The following is a 15,613-nucleotide window of genomic DNA, read 5'->3' as shown; positions in this document are numbered from 1 at the left end:
TCTCGGGAGCTGTCCAGCAGAGGCTGTGCTCATCTGGAGGACTGCCTGGATGCCTCTGAGCCCCAGCCAGCTCCCTCCGCCACTCAGGCCTCTCTCATTCTGCAAGTCAGTGATTCTCTATTCTGAGCATTTTCATGGATACATTTTTTCAGAGGTGCTATTAAAAAAATTTGTTTTTGTCTTTCCATTCTGGGACTGATTTCCCAGGTCCTGTGTTTTGTCCAGAAGCAGCAGCATCTAGAGGTAATAATACTGGCCGGGGGTTTGAAGACTTGAGTCCTGGTCTGATCTTGGGTGCTAATTATCTGTGGAGGTCTTGGGCAGGTGACCCCCCCTTGCTTCTGCTTCTGTGATATAGGGAGGAATGACCCTGAGGACACTTTCAGTGTATTCACTACTGGATCTCCGGGGGCCAGCACAGGGCCTGGAACAGAGGAGATGCTCAGTAGAAGTTTGTTGGGGAGTTCCCTGGTGGCTCAGTGGGTTAAGGACCTGGTGTTGTCACTGCTGTGGTGCAGGTTTGATCTTTGGTCCAAGAACTTCCACATGCCACAGGTGCCACCAAAAAAAAAAAAAAGTTTGTTGAGTAAACAAGCAAAGCCTATGAAGCAGTGATTCCTTTAGTCACTTCACTGCTTATTGACGGAGTCATCCCTTCACTGCCATCTCTCTTATTATTTGCTGGAGACACAGGCTGATCGAAATAGTGGATGGAATGGAGTTCCCGTTGCGGCTCAGCAGGTTAAGAACCCAACTAGTATCCATGATGATGCAGGTTTGATCCCTGGCCTTGCGCAGTGGGTTGAGGATCCGGCATTGCTCTGAGTTGTGGTGTAGGTCGCAGATGCGGCTCAGATCTGGTGTTGCCATGGCTGTGGTGTAGGCTGGCAGCTGCAGTTCCAATTTGACCCCTAGCCTGGGAACTGCCATATGCCGCCGGTGTGGCCGTAAAAAGGACTTAAAAAAAAAAAAAAAAAAGGAATAATGGATGGAAGAGGGTGAAATTGTTGGTTTGAACACTGTTGGCTTATCCTCGATTGTCCCTTGTTCTCCTGGACTCTGTCCCTCCCGAGTGTAGATCGGGCTTGTGGGGGAAGTGATGACTGTGATTTTGCTTCTTCACAGGTTTGCCCAATGGCTGGGAGATGGATTCCACCCCGGAAGGAGCTGTGTATTTCATCAAGTGAGTAAGATGGACTTTCTTCCTGGTTTTGCCATTGGTCCTACTTTTGTCCTTATGCCTGCCTCCTCCGGAAGGGAAGATAGTTAAAGGGTCTTGCTGGAGGCTTTGCTGGGGTCTGTGACTGGCCAGAAGGCGTCAGGGCTCCAGAGTGAGCGCTGCAGATAAGCCAGGGCGTGTGTCTCTGTGTGTGTACCTTGGCCCGGGAGAGCTAGTGTCAATCATGGGAATTTTTCTGGGCTGGGGTGGGGTGGAATGGGGCGTGAGGAGCGCAGGGCTGGGCTGTGTGGCGGGAGGGACACGGTGCCACCGAGCGGAGGAAAGCGGCTGTTGTAGATGCAGAGGACAAAGGTTCAGAGGAAGGAGACAGAGCACAGGTGTCAGGAGGGGCGGGCAGTGGAGCCAGTTGGAGGGAAGAAGTGAGCTGGCTGCACAAACAGGCAGGTCACGTGGTGGCCAGGCTCTTGTTCCCTCTTGCATCACTCTTGCCCTCCTGGATGGGGGCGTTTGCCATCCTGAGGGTGGCAGGTGTGTGTCTGGTGCTCTGTTTTCGCCTAGTGTTGGTCAGTCTGTTGGCTGGGGTAGCTCGTTCTCAGCAGCTTGTCGAGGTATAACGGTGGAAGCAGGAGACAGCTCTCTAGGCTGGGTTGGTTCACATCTATCAGTTGGACTCATTTCCGTCTGCCTTGGTCTGGGTCTCTCCTCCTCCCAGCCAGGCTGGGTCCTGGCTTCCTTCCCACGGGTGAGGCGGGCATGCTTAGGCCTGTAGGGCCAGTGGAGAGCAGGCTCCTCAGACAGTGGGGGCTCAGGCACTGGCAGAGGGAGCTCCCGCGTGGCTGGCGAGGGAGAACAGCTTCTCATCGCCTTCCCTCCCCACCTCCCTTCTTCCTCAGCTTCCTCCGTGTGTGCTGTGAGACGGTCCACTTCCCATCTCTGCCTCAAGACCAGCCAGCACTTTCATCAGCTTGGCTGTTAGCCATATTCCTTTTATTTATTTATTTTTTAATCCTTTTTAGGGCCGCATCCGTGGCATGTGGAGGTTCCCAGGCTAGAGGTCGAACTGGAGCTACAGCTGCCGGCCTACGCCACAGCCACAGCAACATCAGATCTGAGCTGCATCTGTGACCTTACACCACAGCTCATGGCAACACCGGATTCCCAACCCACTAAGTGAGGACAGGGATCAAACCTGCAGCCTCATAGTTCCTAGTCAGATTTGTTTCCACTGCACCACGACGGCAACTCCAACCATATTCTTAAACCAACCAACTGGAGTTCCCTTGGTGGCGCAGTGGTTAACAAATCCGACTAGGAACCATGAGGTTTCGGGTTCGATCCCTAGCCTTGCTCAGTGGGTTAAGGATCCAGTGTTGCCCCGAGCTGTGGTGTAGGTCGCAGACGCGGCTCAGATCCCGTGTTGCTGTGGCTCTGGTGTAGGCCGGTGGCTACAGCTCCAATTAGACCCCTTACCCTGGGAACCTCCATGTGCTGCGGGAACGGCCCTAGAAAAGACAAAAAGACAAAACAAAAACAAAAAAAACCCAACCAAACAAACAAAAAAACAAAAACACACACAAAAATGGACCAATTATCTGTTTTGGAAATCGTTCTGATATGACATGGCATTGTTTGTTTGTTTTTGTTTTTTTGTTTTTTGTTTTTCCTTTTTAGAGCTGCACCTGCAGTACATGGAATTTCCCAGGCTAGGGGTCGAATCAGAGCTGCAGTTGCTGGCCTACACCACAGCCACAGCAATGCCAGATCTGAGCCCTATTTTTGACCTACGCCACAGCTCACAGCCAAGCTGGTTATTTAACGCACTGAGTGAAGCCAGGGATCAAACCCCATCCTCACGAATACTAGTCGGTTTCATAACTGTTGAGCCACAACAGAAATTCCCTGATGTGATGTGGCTCTTAAAGCCTGAGTTTTTCCTGAAACTGAGCAATTCCTTCTTGGTTCAGTTAAGACTTATTTCTTCTTTTCTCCTTGAAGATACCACCTTAGTATTCATTTATGTGCACCTGATTCTTGAGATTGTTGACAAAGCATGTTCACATATATCATCTCATTACTCCAATCTTTAAAAACTCACCACTTACTGGAGTTCCCATCATGGCTCAGCAGTTAATGAACCTGACTAACATCCATGAGGATGCGGGTTCGATCCCTGGTCTCACTCAGTGGATTAAGGATCCGGGGTTGCCATGAGTTAATGAACCTGACTAACATCCATGAGGATGCGGGTTCGATCCCTGGTCTTGCTCAGTGGGTTAAGGATCCGGCATTGCCATGAGTGTAGGTTGCAGATGTGGCTTGGATCCAGCGTTGCTGTGGCTGTGGCCTATGCTGGCAGCTACAGCTCTGATTGGACTCCTAGCTTGGGAACCTCCATATGCTGCAGGTACGGCCCGCAAAAGACAAAAAAACCAAAAAACCAAAAAACCCCACCTCAGCACTTACTATGGTCTGACCTATCCCCCTCTCCGGTCTCATTTCCCACAACTGGGTAGCTGTGTGTTAATTTTCATCTTTCTCCTCTGTCAGGCCAAATTCATTCTGACCTCAGGACCTTTGCATTGGCTGTTTCCCCTGCCTGGGAGCATTTTCCTCCTATTTTTTCACATCTGGCTCCTACTTATCATTTAGTTCAAGTGTTGTCTTCTCAGGAGGTCCTTCCTGACAGCTCTGTCTGAAGTCCCCCCACTCCATTCCTCCTTAGTCCCTTTTACTATTCCTCATAGCACTGCCACGACCTATAAGGCTTTTGTTTATGTATTTTTTACTTATTTTATTGTTGGTATCCCCCATTGCATGTCAGCCCTGAGAGCAGATTCTGGCACTCTTGTGTTCCACTCCATCCTAGAACCTTTCTGGCACATGATAGGGACTCAATGCTTGGTGAAATAAATGAATGAATGAAAAATGGTGGGTGATGCTCAGTAGAGGCACAAGTAAGGCCTGCTTTGGACGCCAACCCAGAGCACCCTCCCTGACACCCCCAATCCCCTGTGTCCAGTCTGAACTTGCTCCTTCCCATCAACAACACCTGTTCCATCTTTGCTAGAAGTGCCACCAGGAGTTCCCGTGGTAACAAATCCGACCAGTATCCTTGAGGACTCAGGTTCAATCCCTGGCCTCGCTCAGTGGGTTAAGGCTCTGGTGTTGCCATGAGCTGTGGTGTATGTCACAGACACGGCTTGGATCCCATGTTGCTGTGGCTGAGACGTAGGCTGGTGGCTGCAGCTCTGATTCGACCCCTAGCCTGGGAACTTCCATATGCCTCGAGTGTGACCCTAAAAAGAAAAAAAAAGAAGTGAAGAGGTGCCACCAAAGTAGAACCCTCAGGCCCTGCCCCCCATTGGTCCTATCAGTTTCTCCCCTAAATATCTCTCAACTCACTTCTCATCATCCCCATGACCACCACCCAAGTTCATACCCACATAGGCTCTCGCCTGGGTTATTCTAGCAGCTTTCCAATTCATTTTCCTGCCTCCAGGCAATACTACTGCAAGGGTGCTTTTTTTTTTTTTCTATAATGCAGGTTTGGTTGTATCATTCTCTATTAAAAACTTTTCATGTGTCCCATCAGTTATAGGATAAAATCTAATTTCTTCACTCAGGTTCTTGAAAGGGCTTTTTTTTTTTTTTTCTTTTTTCTTTTTTTGTCTTTTTGCCATTTCTTGGGCCGCTTCTGTGGCATATGGAGGTTCCCAGGCTAGGGGTCTAATTGGAGCTGTAGCCACCAGCCTACACCAGAGCCACAGCAACACGGGATCCGAGCGGCGTCTGCGACCCACACCACAGCTCACAGCAATGTCGGATCCTTAACCCATTGAGCGAGGGCAGGGATCGAGCCCACAACCTCATGGTTCCTAGTCAGATTCGTTAACCCCTGTGCCACGACGGGAACTCCTGAAAGGGCTTTCTAACCTGGCTCCTGACCCCCTTTTCCAGCCTCCCCTGACATCCCATTTTGCCAGACTAAGTCACATAATGGTTCTCCCAAGACATACCTTCCTTCCACGACTCTAGCCTTTGTAAGTGGAATCCCATCTCTAACATGGCTTGTGTCTGCCTGTGAACACTGGCTCTTCCTCTAAGATTCTTCAGGAAAGCCCACCTGTACTGCAAGTATTTATAGGTGTATCATTTTCCCTAGATCAAGGGCTCACAAACCTGAGTGTACATCAGAACCACCTGGAGGGCTTGTCCACACAGATTGCTTGGCCCCAGTTGTAGCTGTAGCGGTTCTGATTCAGAGGGTCTGAAAGAATTTGCCTTTCTATCAGGTTCCCAGGTTATGCTGATGCTGCTGGTCTAGGGTCCATGCTTTGAGAACCACTAGTCTAGAGTGAAAACTCATCAAGGACACAAGGGTGACACAAGGTGCCGTGAAGTCTGGAAATATAGACAGTGTGTCTTGACTATGTATCGGGATGAAATGTCCATCATCCATCTATGGGGCGTTCGTGTCTGTTCCCAGACTTGGTGGCCACTCCATGCGCCAGGAGCAGCTGTGGCTACTCTAAGAGCTGAGAGCTTTACTACTATTACAACTCATTCAGTCCTCGTAGCACCTTTATGAGGGAGGTACTTACTGTCAGCTCTAATTGAGGGAGGAAGGGAAAAACTGAAACCTAGTCATGGCTTGTTCAGTGTTATGAAGCTTATAAAAAGCAGAGTTGGAATTCAGCCCCATGTCTGCCTGATTTCATGGGCTGGGGTCTTAGCATAATGCCATGGTTGCCTCCAGCATCCTTGGTGCCTCCCTTGGACCTGGGGGTATCAATAAGCCCAGACGAAATGAGTGAGGGAGGGAGGGAGTAAATGAATGAGGCTGGTCCACTGTCCTTATTTTCACAGGTCCCTGAACAATCTATTCTCTACAAGGATGTATGATGTTTGGTTGGTGGGTTAGTTAGAAATGGAGGATGGATTCCCAAGAGGTAATGATTGGATATATAAATAGCTTGGAAAGCTGTTTTTTTTCTTCTTTTAGTGTGGTTGAGTCAAATTTCAATGAGCAAATAGTGATATTTGCCTAGGGTCAGACAAATATAATAATCATGTGATAATAAACCCTTTCCTTCATAGTGCCTGAGAGCTGATTCTCATGGTATCCATGACTGATATCATTGGTCAGATGTGCCTGCAGTTTTGAAGGTGTCACTTGCCAGGAAGTGTAGTGCCGGGGGAAGAGAAAAAACAACGGGTTAAAATGTAGGTAAAACCCGTTGCAAGCTGTATGCGTGTACCACATAAGTCCACGAGAGGGCACCAAAGCACACGACTCATCCCACTAAGGCTTTTCGAGGGTTTCCTTAGAGGTAACCCACGGATTCGCTTCTCAGACTGATAGAGTGGGTCCTCCTGGAGCTGATAGGGCCCTTTTGACCATCTTCTGCCACATCGCAACCACTTTGGGTCTGGTAGCCTTCTTTCTGATGCTTCAAGATCTGGCTGTGTGACACCCATCCCCAGTTTTCTCTAGCCCCTGACTCCTTCCCCTGCTACCGCAGCCAGCTGTGGAGCTTGCGAATTCTGTCTCCAGGAGTGCGCCTCTCTTCGGTTGGCAAGGAGGGAGATAAGGCAGGGACACTTTCTGCAGAGCCACAGCCCTGATAACCTTTGTTCCCAGCCTGAGTCCCTGCTGCTCCTCCCTGACTGGTGCACTGCCCCCACGGGCCTTGCTAGCCTGGCCAGGCACCTCCTCCATCCCAGGGAGTCCCACCCAGCAGCTGGCACTTCCTTGTTCTGGTTGAACACTTCCTCCAGGAAGGGCCCAGGCTGGGCTCTCGCCACCTGTGCCTTCAGCCCAGTCTGTGTGGCTCAGTGCTGCGCTGGGGGCTGGCTCTGCCCCCAGGACTCAACGGCTGGGCCACCATGAGTCATCAATACGGACCCCAATCTATGGGACCCCAGAGGAGGCTGGGTCCCAGAAGTACGGTGGAGCCTCAGGAGCTGTTCTGTTGTCTCCTGAGGGCAGACAGGACAAAGGCCAGGGGTCCCAGGGCAGAAAATCTGCTAATGAGTGACTCCACTAGTTCTGCTCTCAGAAGGCAAATAACACGCCAGAACAGTAAAGAAAGAGATAGATGAGGAGAAAGGTGGTGAATGGAATGGGGCTCAGGGGAGAGATCACCCTATTTGCAGATGAGGAAAATTGAGGCTCGGCAGTTAGGTAGCTTGTTCAAAGTTCCTCATTTGGTGAGGGATGGAGCTAGGGTTCCAACTCGGGTAGGTCCTGGAGTTCCCATCATGACATGGTGGGAATGAATCCGACTAGGAACCATGAGGTTGCGGGTTTGATCCCTGGACTCTCTCAGTGCGTTAAGGATCCTGCATTATTGTGAGCTGTGGTGTAAGTTGCAGATGTGGCTTGGATCCTGCGTTGCTGTGGCTGTGGTGTGGGTCAGATCTGGTGTTGCTGTGGCTGTGGCCAGCACCTGTAGCTCTGATTCAGCCTCTATCCTGGGAACCTCCATATGCCGCGGTGTGGCCCTAAAAAGCAAAAACAAAACAAAACAAAACAAAACAAAAACAAAAAAACCAAAAAACTCAGGTAGGTCCCGAAAGATCATTCATCACAGGAGCCTCCTTTTTCTTTTCTTTTTTTTTTTTTGTCTTTTTTTTGCCATTTCTTGGGCCGCTCCTGCGACATATGGGAGGTTCCCAGGCTAGGGGAACGCCTACGGCCTAGGCCAGAGCCACAGCAATGCGGGATCCGAGCCGCGTCTGTGACCTACACCACAGCTCACGGCAATGCCGGATTGTTAACCCACTGAGCAAGGGCAGGGATCGAACCCGAAACCTCATGGTTCCTAGTCGGATTCGTTAACCACTGCGCCACGACGGGAACTCCTGGGCCTCCTTTTTCTGCTCCCCAGTTGGTACCTTCTGGCAGAGAGAGACCCACGTGGATGTGGCCGGTTGAGGAAACGGGCTGGGCACATTTGAGGGGCAGTGATTCCACCAATTTCGGGGCCACCGTGACTATGTGGTGGGGGTGGCAATGACATTTGAAAGGTAGAGAGGACCCGGCCGTGTTTAGAGACTGAATGGTGAGTTTTGGACTTTCTCCTCGGAGCGCTGGGTGCCATGGAGTCCAGAGCACCTCCCTCACGCCTCCTCCTTACACCCTCCCCACCTGAGTCTTTCAGAGAAGTCTTGCTTTCCTGGGTTAATAGAGATTTTTTTTTTTTTTTTTGTATTTTTGTCTTTTTATGGCCACACCTGTGGCCTATGGAGGTTCCCAGGCTAGGGGTCCAATCACAGCAACGCCAGATCTGAGCCATGTCTGCGACCTACACCACAGCTCATGGCAAGGACGGATCCTTAACCCACGGTGCAAAGCCAGGGATCAAACCCACAACCTCATGGTTCCTAGTCGGATTCGTTTCTGCTGTACCACGAAGGGAACTCCGAGAATTTTGATTTGGCGAAGGGAGTCTATTTCCTTAGCTCACCTCCCCCCTCCTTGCGGGAAGTCGGGGGCTCTCCTGCTGCGCTGTCTCCTCCATCTTAACGTGTGCTGAAAAAGAAACATCAGAAATCAGTGCAATATTTGATTATCACTGTGAGATGAGCTTTGATCCAAACCTTCTCCACAGCAATGGACGTCATGGGTACCCCAGTGGTACTTCAGCAGCACTGTGGTACACACACAGAGACACACATTCCCAGAAGTGGAGGCCCTGCTCCCACAGCCATCCTCCCTTGGCCCCTCACATGCCCACAAGCCTCCCAGATCTCCCAGAAGCATCAACACTTCTGGCTCAGGCCTCTCCGAGGATCTGCAGGACACGTCTGCAGCCCCGTCTGCACCCTTTGCCCTCTGTCTGCCAAAGAGAAAGCCCTCCCAGCAGGCCCGTCTGTCTGCCTCCTGCCCTTTCCAGCTGTCTGAGGATTTTGTGGGATGGAGGCTGGGGTCCTGGTCCCTTTCCCCACCCTCTTTTCCCTCCTGGATGCTGTCATCTTCAACTGCAAGCCTCCTTTGCCGCATTAGCTCCCCAAGGCCAGAGACACCCCTGCCCCATTGCCCCGCATCTTTGGCTGGGAGTTGACTCTCCCCTCACCTGTGCTGGGCAGCCTTGCCAAGTCCTAGAGAGCCGGGGCAGGTGGCTTGGACGGTGCTACCTGGCACTGGGCCTGCATCCAAGACTTCTCTGCCCCTTTAGCTGAGTGGCTCCTCATAGCTCCTCGTAGCATCTCAGCCGTGGCGGGGTGGGGGGAAACCTAGGGATCCCCCTCCCCACTACAGCTGCAGGTAGGTGCATGCCTCTCCAGTCTGATCCCCAGCTCCAGCCTGGCCTGCTCTAGGGTGGGAAAGACGGTCCTTCTAGCAGCTTTCTCTGGGGTGTGGATCAGATCCCCTTGACACCTCCCTGCCACAGACCGGCTGCTCCGGGATCCTGGGAGGCACTCTGTGCTCCTGCCCCTTCCATAGTAGATCCCTTTTAAAGATAAGGCCTTCAGTTGGTCAAAATAATGCTTATACTCAGATCACATTAAAAGAGACCTACAGAGGGGAGTTCCCGTCAGTGGTTGACGAATCTGACTAGGATCCATGAGGTTGCGGGTTCGATCCTTGGCCTCGCTCAGTGGGTTAAGGATCTGGTGTTGCTGTGAGCTGTGGGGTAGGTCTCAGACGAGGCTCGGATCCCACATTGCTGTGGCTGTGGTGTAGGCTGGAGGCTACAGCTCCGATTTGACCCCTAGCCTGGGAACCTCCATATGCTACGGGTGCAGCCCTAGAAAAGACAAAAATAAAATAAAATAGACCTACAGAAAAGGTAAAAAATTCTATTTAAGTGAAAAGAGGCTCTTTTTTTTTTTTTACTTTTTAGGGCCACATCCGCAGCATATGGAGATTCCCAAGCTAGGAGTAGAATTGGAGCTACAACTGCCGGCTACACCACAGCCACAGCAATGCAGGATCTGAGACACATCTGCAACCTACCTCTCAGCAATGCCGATTCCTTAACCCACTGAGCGAGGCCAGGGATTGCACCCGAAACCTCATAGTTCCTAGTCAGATTTGTTTCCGCTATGCCACAACGGGAACTCTGAGGCTTATTTTTAAAAATCAAGTTCATTTAAATAAACCTTCGGGAAAGCTGTCATAATCATGTGGGTGGGTACTGGCAGCTGTCCTTCATCCAGCCCCTTCTTACTGAAATATTTCTTTTTTTTTTTTTTCTTTTTTTTTAAATTTAAATTTATTTTTTTTTTTGTCTTTTGCCTTTTGTTGTTGTTGTTGTTGTTGCTATTTCTTGGCCCGCTCCCGCTGCATATGGAGGTTCTCAGGCTAGGGGTTGAATCGGAGCTGTAGCCACCGGCCTACGCCGGAGCCACAGCAACACGGGATCCGAGCCGCGTCTGCAACCTACACCACAGCTCACGGCAATGCCGGATCGTTAACCCACTGAGCAAGGGCAGGGACCGAACCCGCAACCTCATGGTTCCTAGTCGGATTCGTTAACCACTACGCCACGACGGGAACTCCTTGAAATATTTCTATATTCGGAAGTGACTCCAGGAATTCATCTGGGGTCTCCAGTGTCTGGGTCAGGGGCAGGTGGGGCTGAAATCCTGGGAGCCTACCTGGAAGTTCATGTGGCAATAATCCATTTTCTTTCCATCTTCTGACCCTGGTCACGAGACTCAGTGTTCTACTGAACTTACTTATTATCACAGAGAATCTTTTTCCAGCAGTCACAAACTGAAACTGAGGCGGAGAGAGAAACTGAAACAGAGAGAGACAGAGGCAGAGACAGAGGGAGAGCTCTCTGAATGGCATGGGCCTTTCTATAACAGAAGCAAGGCTGAATTTTGGAGTTCCTGTTGTGGCTCAAACAGGTTAAAAACCTGACATTGTCTCTATGAGGATGCAGGTTCGATCCTCGGCTTTGCTCAGTGAGTTAAGGATCTGCTGTTGCTACAAATGCTGCGTAGGGCAGCAGCTGCAGCTCGAGTTCAACCCCCTAGGCCAGGAACCTCCATATGCCACAGGTGCAGACATAAAAAGAAAAAGAAAAAAAGAAAGAAAGAAAGAAAGAAATAGGGCTAAAATCCTATTGTCTGAAGCCCTCCTTTTTGCCTCTGACCCTTAGGAATACAAAACACAGGTGTCCCCAGCTCAGCTAGCATCCTTGCCCAAGGTCGTTGGAGACCAGTTCGGGCTAAGGACTTAGAAGGTCCTGGCATCTTGCAGTGGGCTCCAACCAGCTCCAAGCGTTATTTCTTTAAATTCATTGTGTGGGCTGGGGGCATGTGAAGGCACTGGGGCTGCAGTCCAGCCCTTCTTGGCATCCAGAGACACGTCCGTCTCTTGGGTGGACAGCCGCAGAGGCAAAAGGCCACCAAAGGGAGGCCTGGTGAGGCCCCAGGTCCCAGACCCCGGGGTAGCTTCTGACTCTGCATTCTGGTGGGAAGTCTGCGGAATGCAGCTTACACAGACAGTGGCCCAGATCCCCTATGGGGGGCAGCCTTGCCGCAGCGGTGGAAGGCCAGCAAGACTGCCCTGAGGTACTCTGTTCTCACCCAGGCAGGCAGCATGGGTGGTTAACAGCTTGTCGCTGGTGTAGATGGAGTTAAGCCTTTCCGGGGACTATTTACTCCTGATCCTAAGTGACAGCTTGGGGAGGGCGAATCACGTGGCCCTGAAATCCCCTCGGGAGCCTATGGAGCATGCCCAGCTGCCTCTGCCTGGGAAAGATGCTGGATCCTGCAGTCACCACAACAGCATCCTCTCTCCGCGCCAGGGACCTGCCAGCCGGAGAGATGACTGATTAGACCAGATCAGATCCCCAGCCCTGCTTTTCAGAGGGGGCCCCCAGGGGTGGGGAGGAGGACCCCAGCTGGCCTGAGCTGGGGGGAGGGGGGCCTGGGAGCTCCGAGAGTGATAGCTTTTCAGCGAGGGGCTCACACCTCCAAAGCCGGTGAGTCTGTTTTGATGCATCATAGAGATGAGGTGGGAGGAGGAAGGTTGGGCTCTGGTCAGGGCTGGCAGCCGCCCGCCGCGTGAATCTGGGCTGCTGGCACTGCGGTGCCACTGCCTTCCCCATCCCTCTTTCTTGGCAGCGGTACTTAGGGATCATGGATGCTGAGAATGCTAATTATAGCCCTCTCTGTGCCCCTACCCCCACCTCCAGAATCCCCAAGAAGGGCTAACGTTGTCTGAATTTATTACATTTGCCTTACATCTCCTGAGGGAAGCCGGCTCTGGGGCTGCCAGCTTCCTGGGGTCCAGCTGGGGCCCCCAACCTGCCTAGAGCAAAGAAGCCAGCCCCGCCCTGACTCTAATCTTGCCGGGAGGTGGAGGCATGAGTTTAAGCCCTTGTGGGAAGGCGCTCTGGAGGGGGTGGTCCTGGGGGTCCGACTCAGGTCAGCCCAAGGGACCCACCTCCCACCGTGTGGGAGAGGTCAGGGTGTGTCTGGGTCAGAGGTTGGGGCTCAGGGCGTCTGAGGGTCTTGGATTCCTAGGGGGCGTCTGATCTCTGGGGTCTCAGATTTCGTGGGGAGAGCCTGAAGGAGCAGGAGCTGGTTATGTGGGCAGAGGGGGCGTGGGGGGATGGGTGTGCGGTGGTGGGGCCAGCCTGCAGCTAGCAGAGCCTCGGGCTTATTGTGTGAGGTTCTGGGCAAAGGTTGGGGAGGTGGCAGAGGGAGTGAGGGGAGGTGGGGGGGTAGGTTAGACAGGAAGGGCGGAGGGAGAAGGTGAGCAGGCAAGATAGGGGGCTGGAGCCTGGGAGGGCCAGAGCTTGAGAGCTGAGAAGGAGGGGCCAGCCCTAGGGCACAGGGCAGGGAGGAGCTGAGCTGCAGGGGGGAGGTGGTAGGAGGAGGATGAGCTCAGCGTCATGTCAAAGAGGGTCACAGCCTTCAGGGCCTGGCAGTTCTTCCTCCATCCCTACAGGTCCCTGCCCTCGGTCTGGCTTCCCCTGAGGGTGTCTTGCCCGTGAGGGTGAGAGCCCTGGTTGGCCCATCTCTGCCCGAGCCTACTGTCCAGATGGCCACAGGGACATGGCAGGCACCTGCCGGACAGATCCCCCAAATCCTGGCTCCCGGGCCCCGCTGGAGGAGCACGGGGCTGGAGGGGTTCTGGGGGCTCCCACCTCCGAGTTCCCTCTTAGCTGGAGCAGGAGACCAGGAGATCCCGCTGGTGGAGGAGCGGCAGGAGGGGGCCCCACGGAGGCCCAGCAGCCGAGGCTAGAGCCATCTCCAGGTGGGGTGGGGAGGGTTGGGGGTGAGGCTGGCACTGCCTCAGGCCCTGCCGTACGGAAAACAAGGGCTCTCTGTGTCCTCACCAGGGCGCAGAGCGCTGGGCTGCAGATATGAATTATTAAAAGTCCTTGGCTTTCCAATCAGCGGCGAGGTGCTAAATGTGTTCACACGGCTGTGTAATTAATCCTGGTGGCGGCTGCACAGGCTCGAGACAATGGGGACCTTTTTTTTTTTTGCCTGGTTCGACTTCTTTTCCTTCTTCCCAGGAAGGTGATGGTGCAGGACACAGTCCACAGATAATTCCTTTTAACGTGTCTGCCTGGATTATTGAGCTGGATTCTTCCTGCTCTGTGTAAATGAAGTAATTACCGAGGAAGTCAGTGAGCAGGAGGCGGTGGCAGTGGCCTGGAGCTCAGGGGTGGGGACACGTAGAGCCCAGGGCCTGGGATGGGGAGAAGCTGAGCCAAGGGGGAGGTGGGGGTGGGGGGGCATGGTGTCCACACCCCATCAGCTGTCGTCTCTCTGAGCCCTGTCCCTGGAGGAGGAAGGTTGTGGCGTTGGGAGAGCTGTCTGCGAGGTAGGGGCTCCTGCCGTTGCAGTGGGTCCTGGTTTTGAGGTTTTGTGGGGTGGCCTGAGCACTGAACTGAGGCAGTCTGGACGTCAGTGCATTAGTGAGATGACTTTGGAAGGCCAGTCTCCAACCAGTTTAAAAAACCCAAAGCTTTAGAGAGGAGGGAACACACTTTGGGAAGCATTTAGAATAGATGGTGAGCAGAGAGGAAGCGCTCAGAGTAGGCTCAGTGGGATCCTTTCCTTGGCAATTGCTCAGTCCACGTGGGCTCCTGCTCTGCACCTCACCCCCAGACACCCCCAGAGACCATCTAGTTCCACCTCTCTCCAAGCCCAGACCAGCCCTCTGCAGCCTGCCTGAGGGGAGTACCAGTCTTGTCTGGATAATTCCAGCGACGGGGAGCTCATTACCTCACCAGGCAGCCTGCTTCAAAGTTAGAACATTCTTCTGCATTGAATCAAAATCTGCCCACTTCCAAGTTCCGCCTTTTGGTTTCGATTCTTTGAAGCAGCACAGAGCAAGTCAGCTCTTTCTCACAGTGATAAAGATGGTTTTCTTCATATTAAAATCGTGTGTAAAAGTGTGGACATAATATATTTTGTGTAACCCTATTTGTATTGGACATTCAGTGGTTACCCTTATTTTCGTTTTATAAATAACACGACATGATCATTTTTGTGCATAAGGCTTTTTCTGTATTTTGGATTATTTCTTTAGGTTAAATCCCAAGACATAGAACTGATGTCAGGGAGGGTATATATTTTAAAAATTACTATTTTGTGCGCATAAAAGTAATACATAGTCATTAAAAATGTAGAAAAACACATGTAGAAAAGATTAAAATTGTATGTAATTCTCTCAGAGATTTAGTATATAATTTTAACATTTCGGTGTGTGTATGTTTTTATGAATTCATGTGCAGGTATATAACTATATTTATTATCAAAATCCACATGTATACTGTTGAAATTTTGGACCAAATATATATTTTTGTCGCTTAAATAAAAAGCATTTTTCCAGGAGTTCCCTTGTGGTGCAGTGGGTTAAGGATCAGTGTTGTCAGGCCAGCAGCAACTATGGCTCAGGTTTGATCCCTGGCCTGGGAACATACTCATGCTGCGCGCATGGCCAAAAAAAAAAAAAGAAAAGAAAAAAAGCATTTTCCCATGCATTAAATATTCTTTTACAACATCATTTTTAAGTGATTGCCTAGTATTTCATTATATACTGATTCTTTGTTTACTTGGCCCCTACATTAAACGACATTTCCAACTTTTTCACTTTTGTAAACAATTCAATCGTGAACGTATAAATATCTGAATCTTTACGCATATCAATAATTTTTTTCCTCTTGGGTTACATTTCTAGAAATGGAATTTCTACCTTTTTAAATATTTTGACATATTTTGCCAATTTCCTTGCTGGAAAGTACTAATTTACATTCCCAGCAGCTGTGTATAAGAATGCATTTTGTTGCAAAAGCATCACCATTGATTATTAACTTTTCTCATTGTTTTAATCCAATTGTTTGATTAGCAGTGATATTTAAATTTTTTTAAGTGTTTTTCTTTTCTTTTTTAGGCCATACCTGTGGCATATGGACATTCCCAGGCTAGGGGTCCAATTGGAGTTGTAGCTAC

The 15,613-nt window shown here is 51.1% G+C and overlaps 1 protein-coding gene across 8 annotated transcripts in view; it reads left to right on the top strand.

Moving 5' to 3' along the window:
- The window catches only part of PLEKHA6 (pleckstrin homology domain containing A6), a 150,653-nt gene that overhangs the window by 12,344 nt on the left and 122,696 nt on the right, over positions 1-15,613 (top strand). For all 8 annotated transcript variants that reach the window (XM_021063215.1, XM_021063221.1, XM_021063220.1 and 5 more), the window contains exon 3: positions 1,126-1,183. In XM_021063215.1, the coding sequence (XP_020918874.1) occupies positions 1,126-1,183 (58 nt within the window). The remainder of the gene's footprint in view (positions 1-1,125; positions 1,184-15,613) is intronic.

Source organism: Sus scrofa, chromosome 9 (genome assembly GCF_000003025.6).
Source record: "Sus scrofa isolate TJ Tabasco breed Duroc chromosome 9, Sscrofa11.1, whole genome shotgun sequence".
Lineage (NCBI taxonomy): Eukaryota > Metazoa > Chordata > Mammalia > Artiodactyla > Suidae > Sus > Sus scrofa.
The sequence above is the reverse complement of the archived record's forward strand: the minus strand, read 5'-3'. Positions and strand labels throughout refer to the sequence as shown.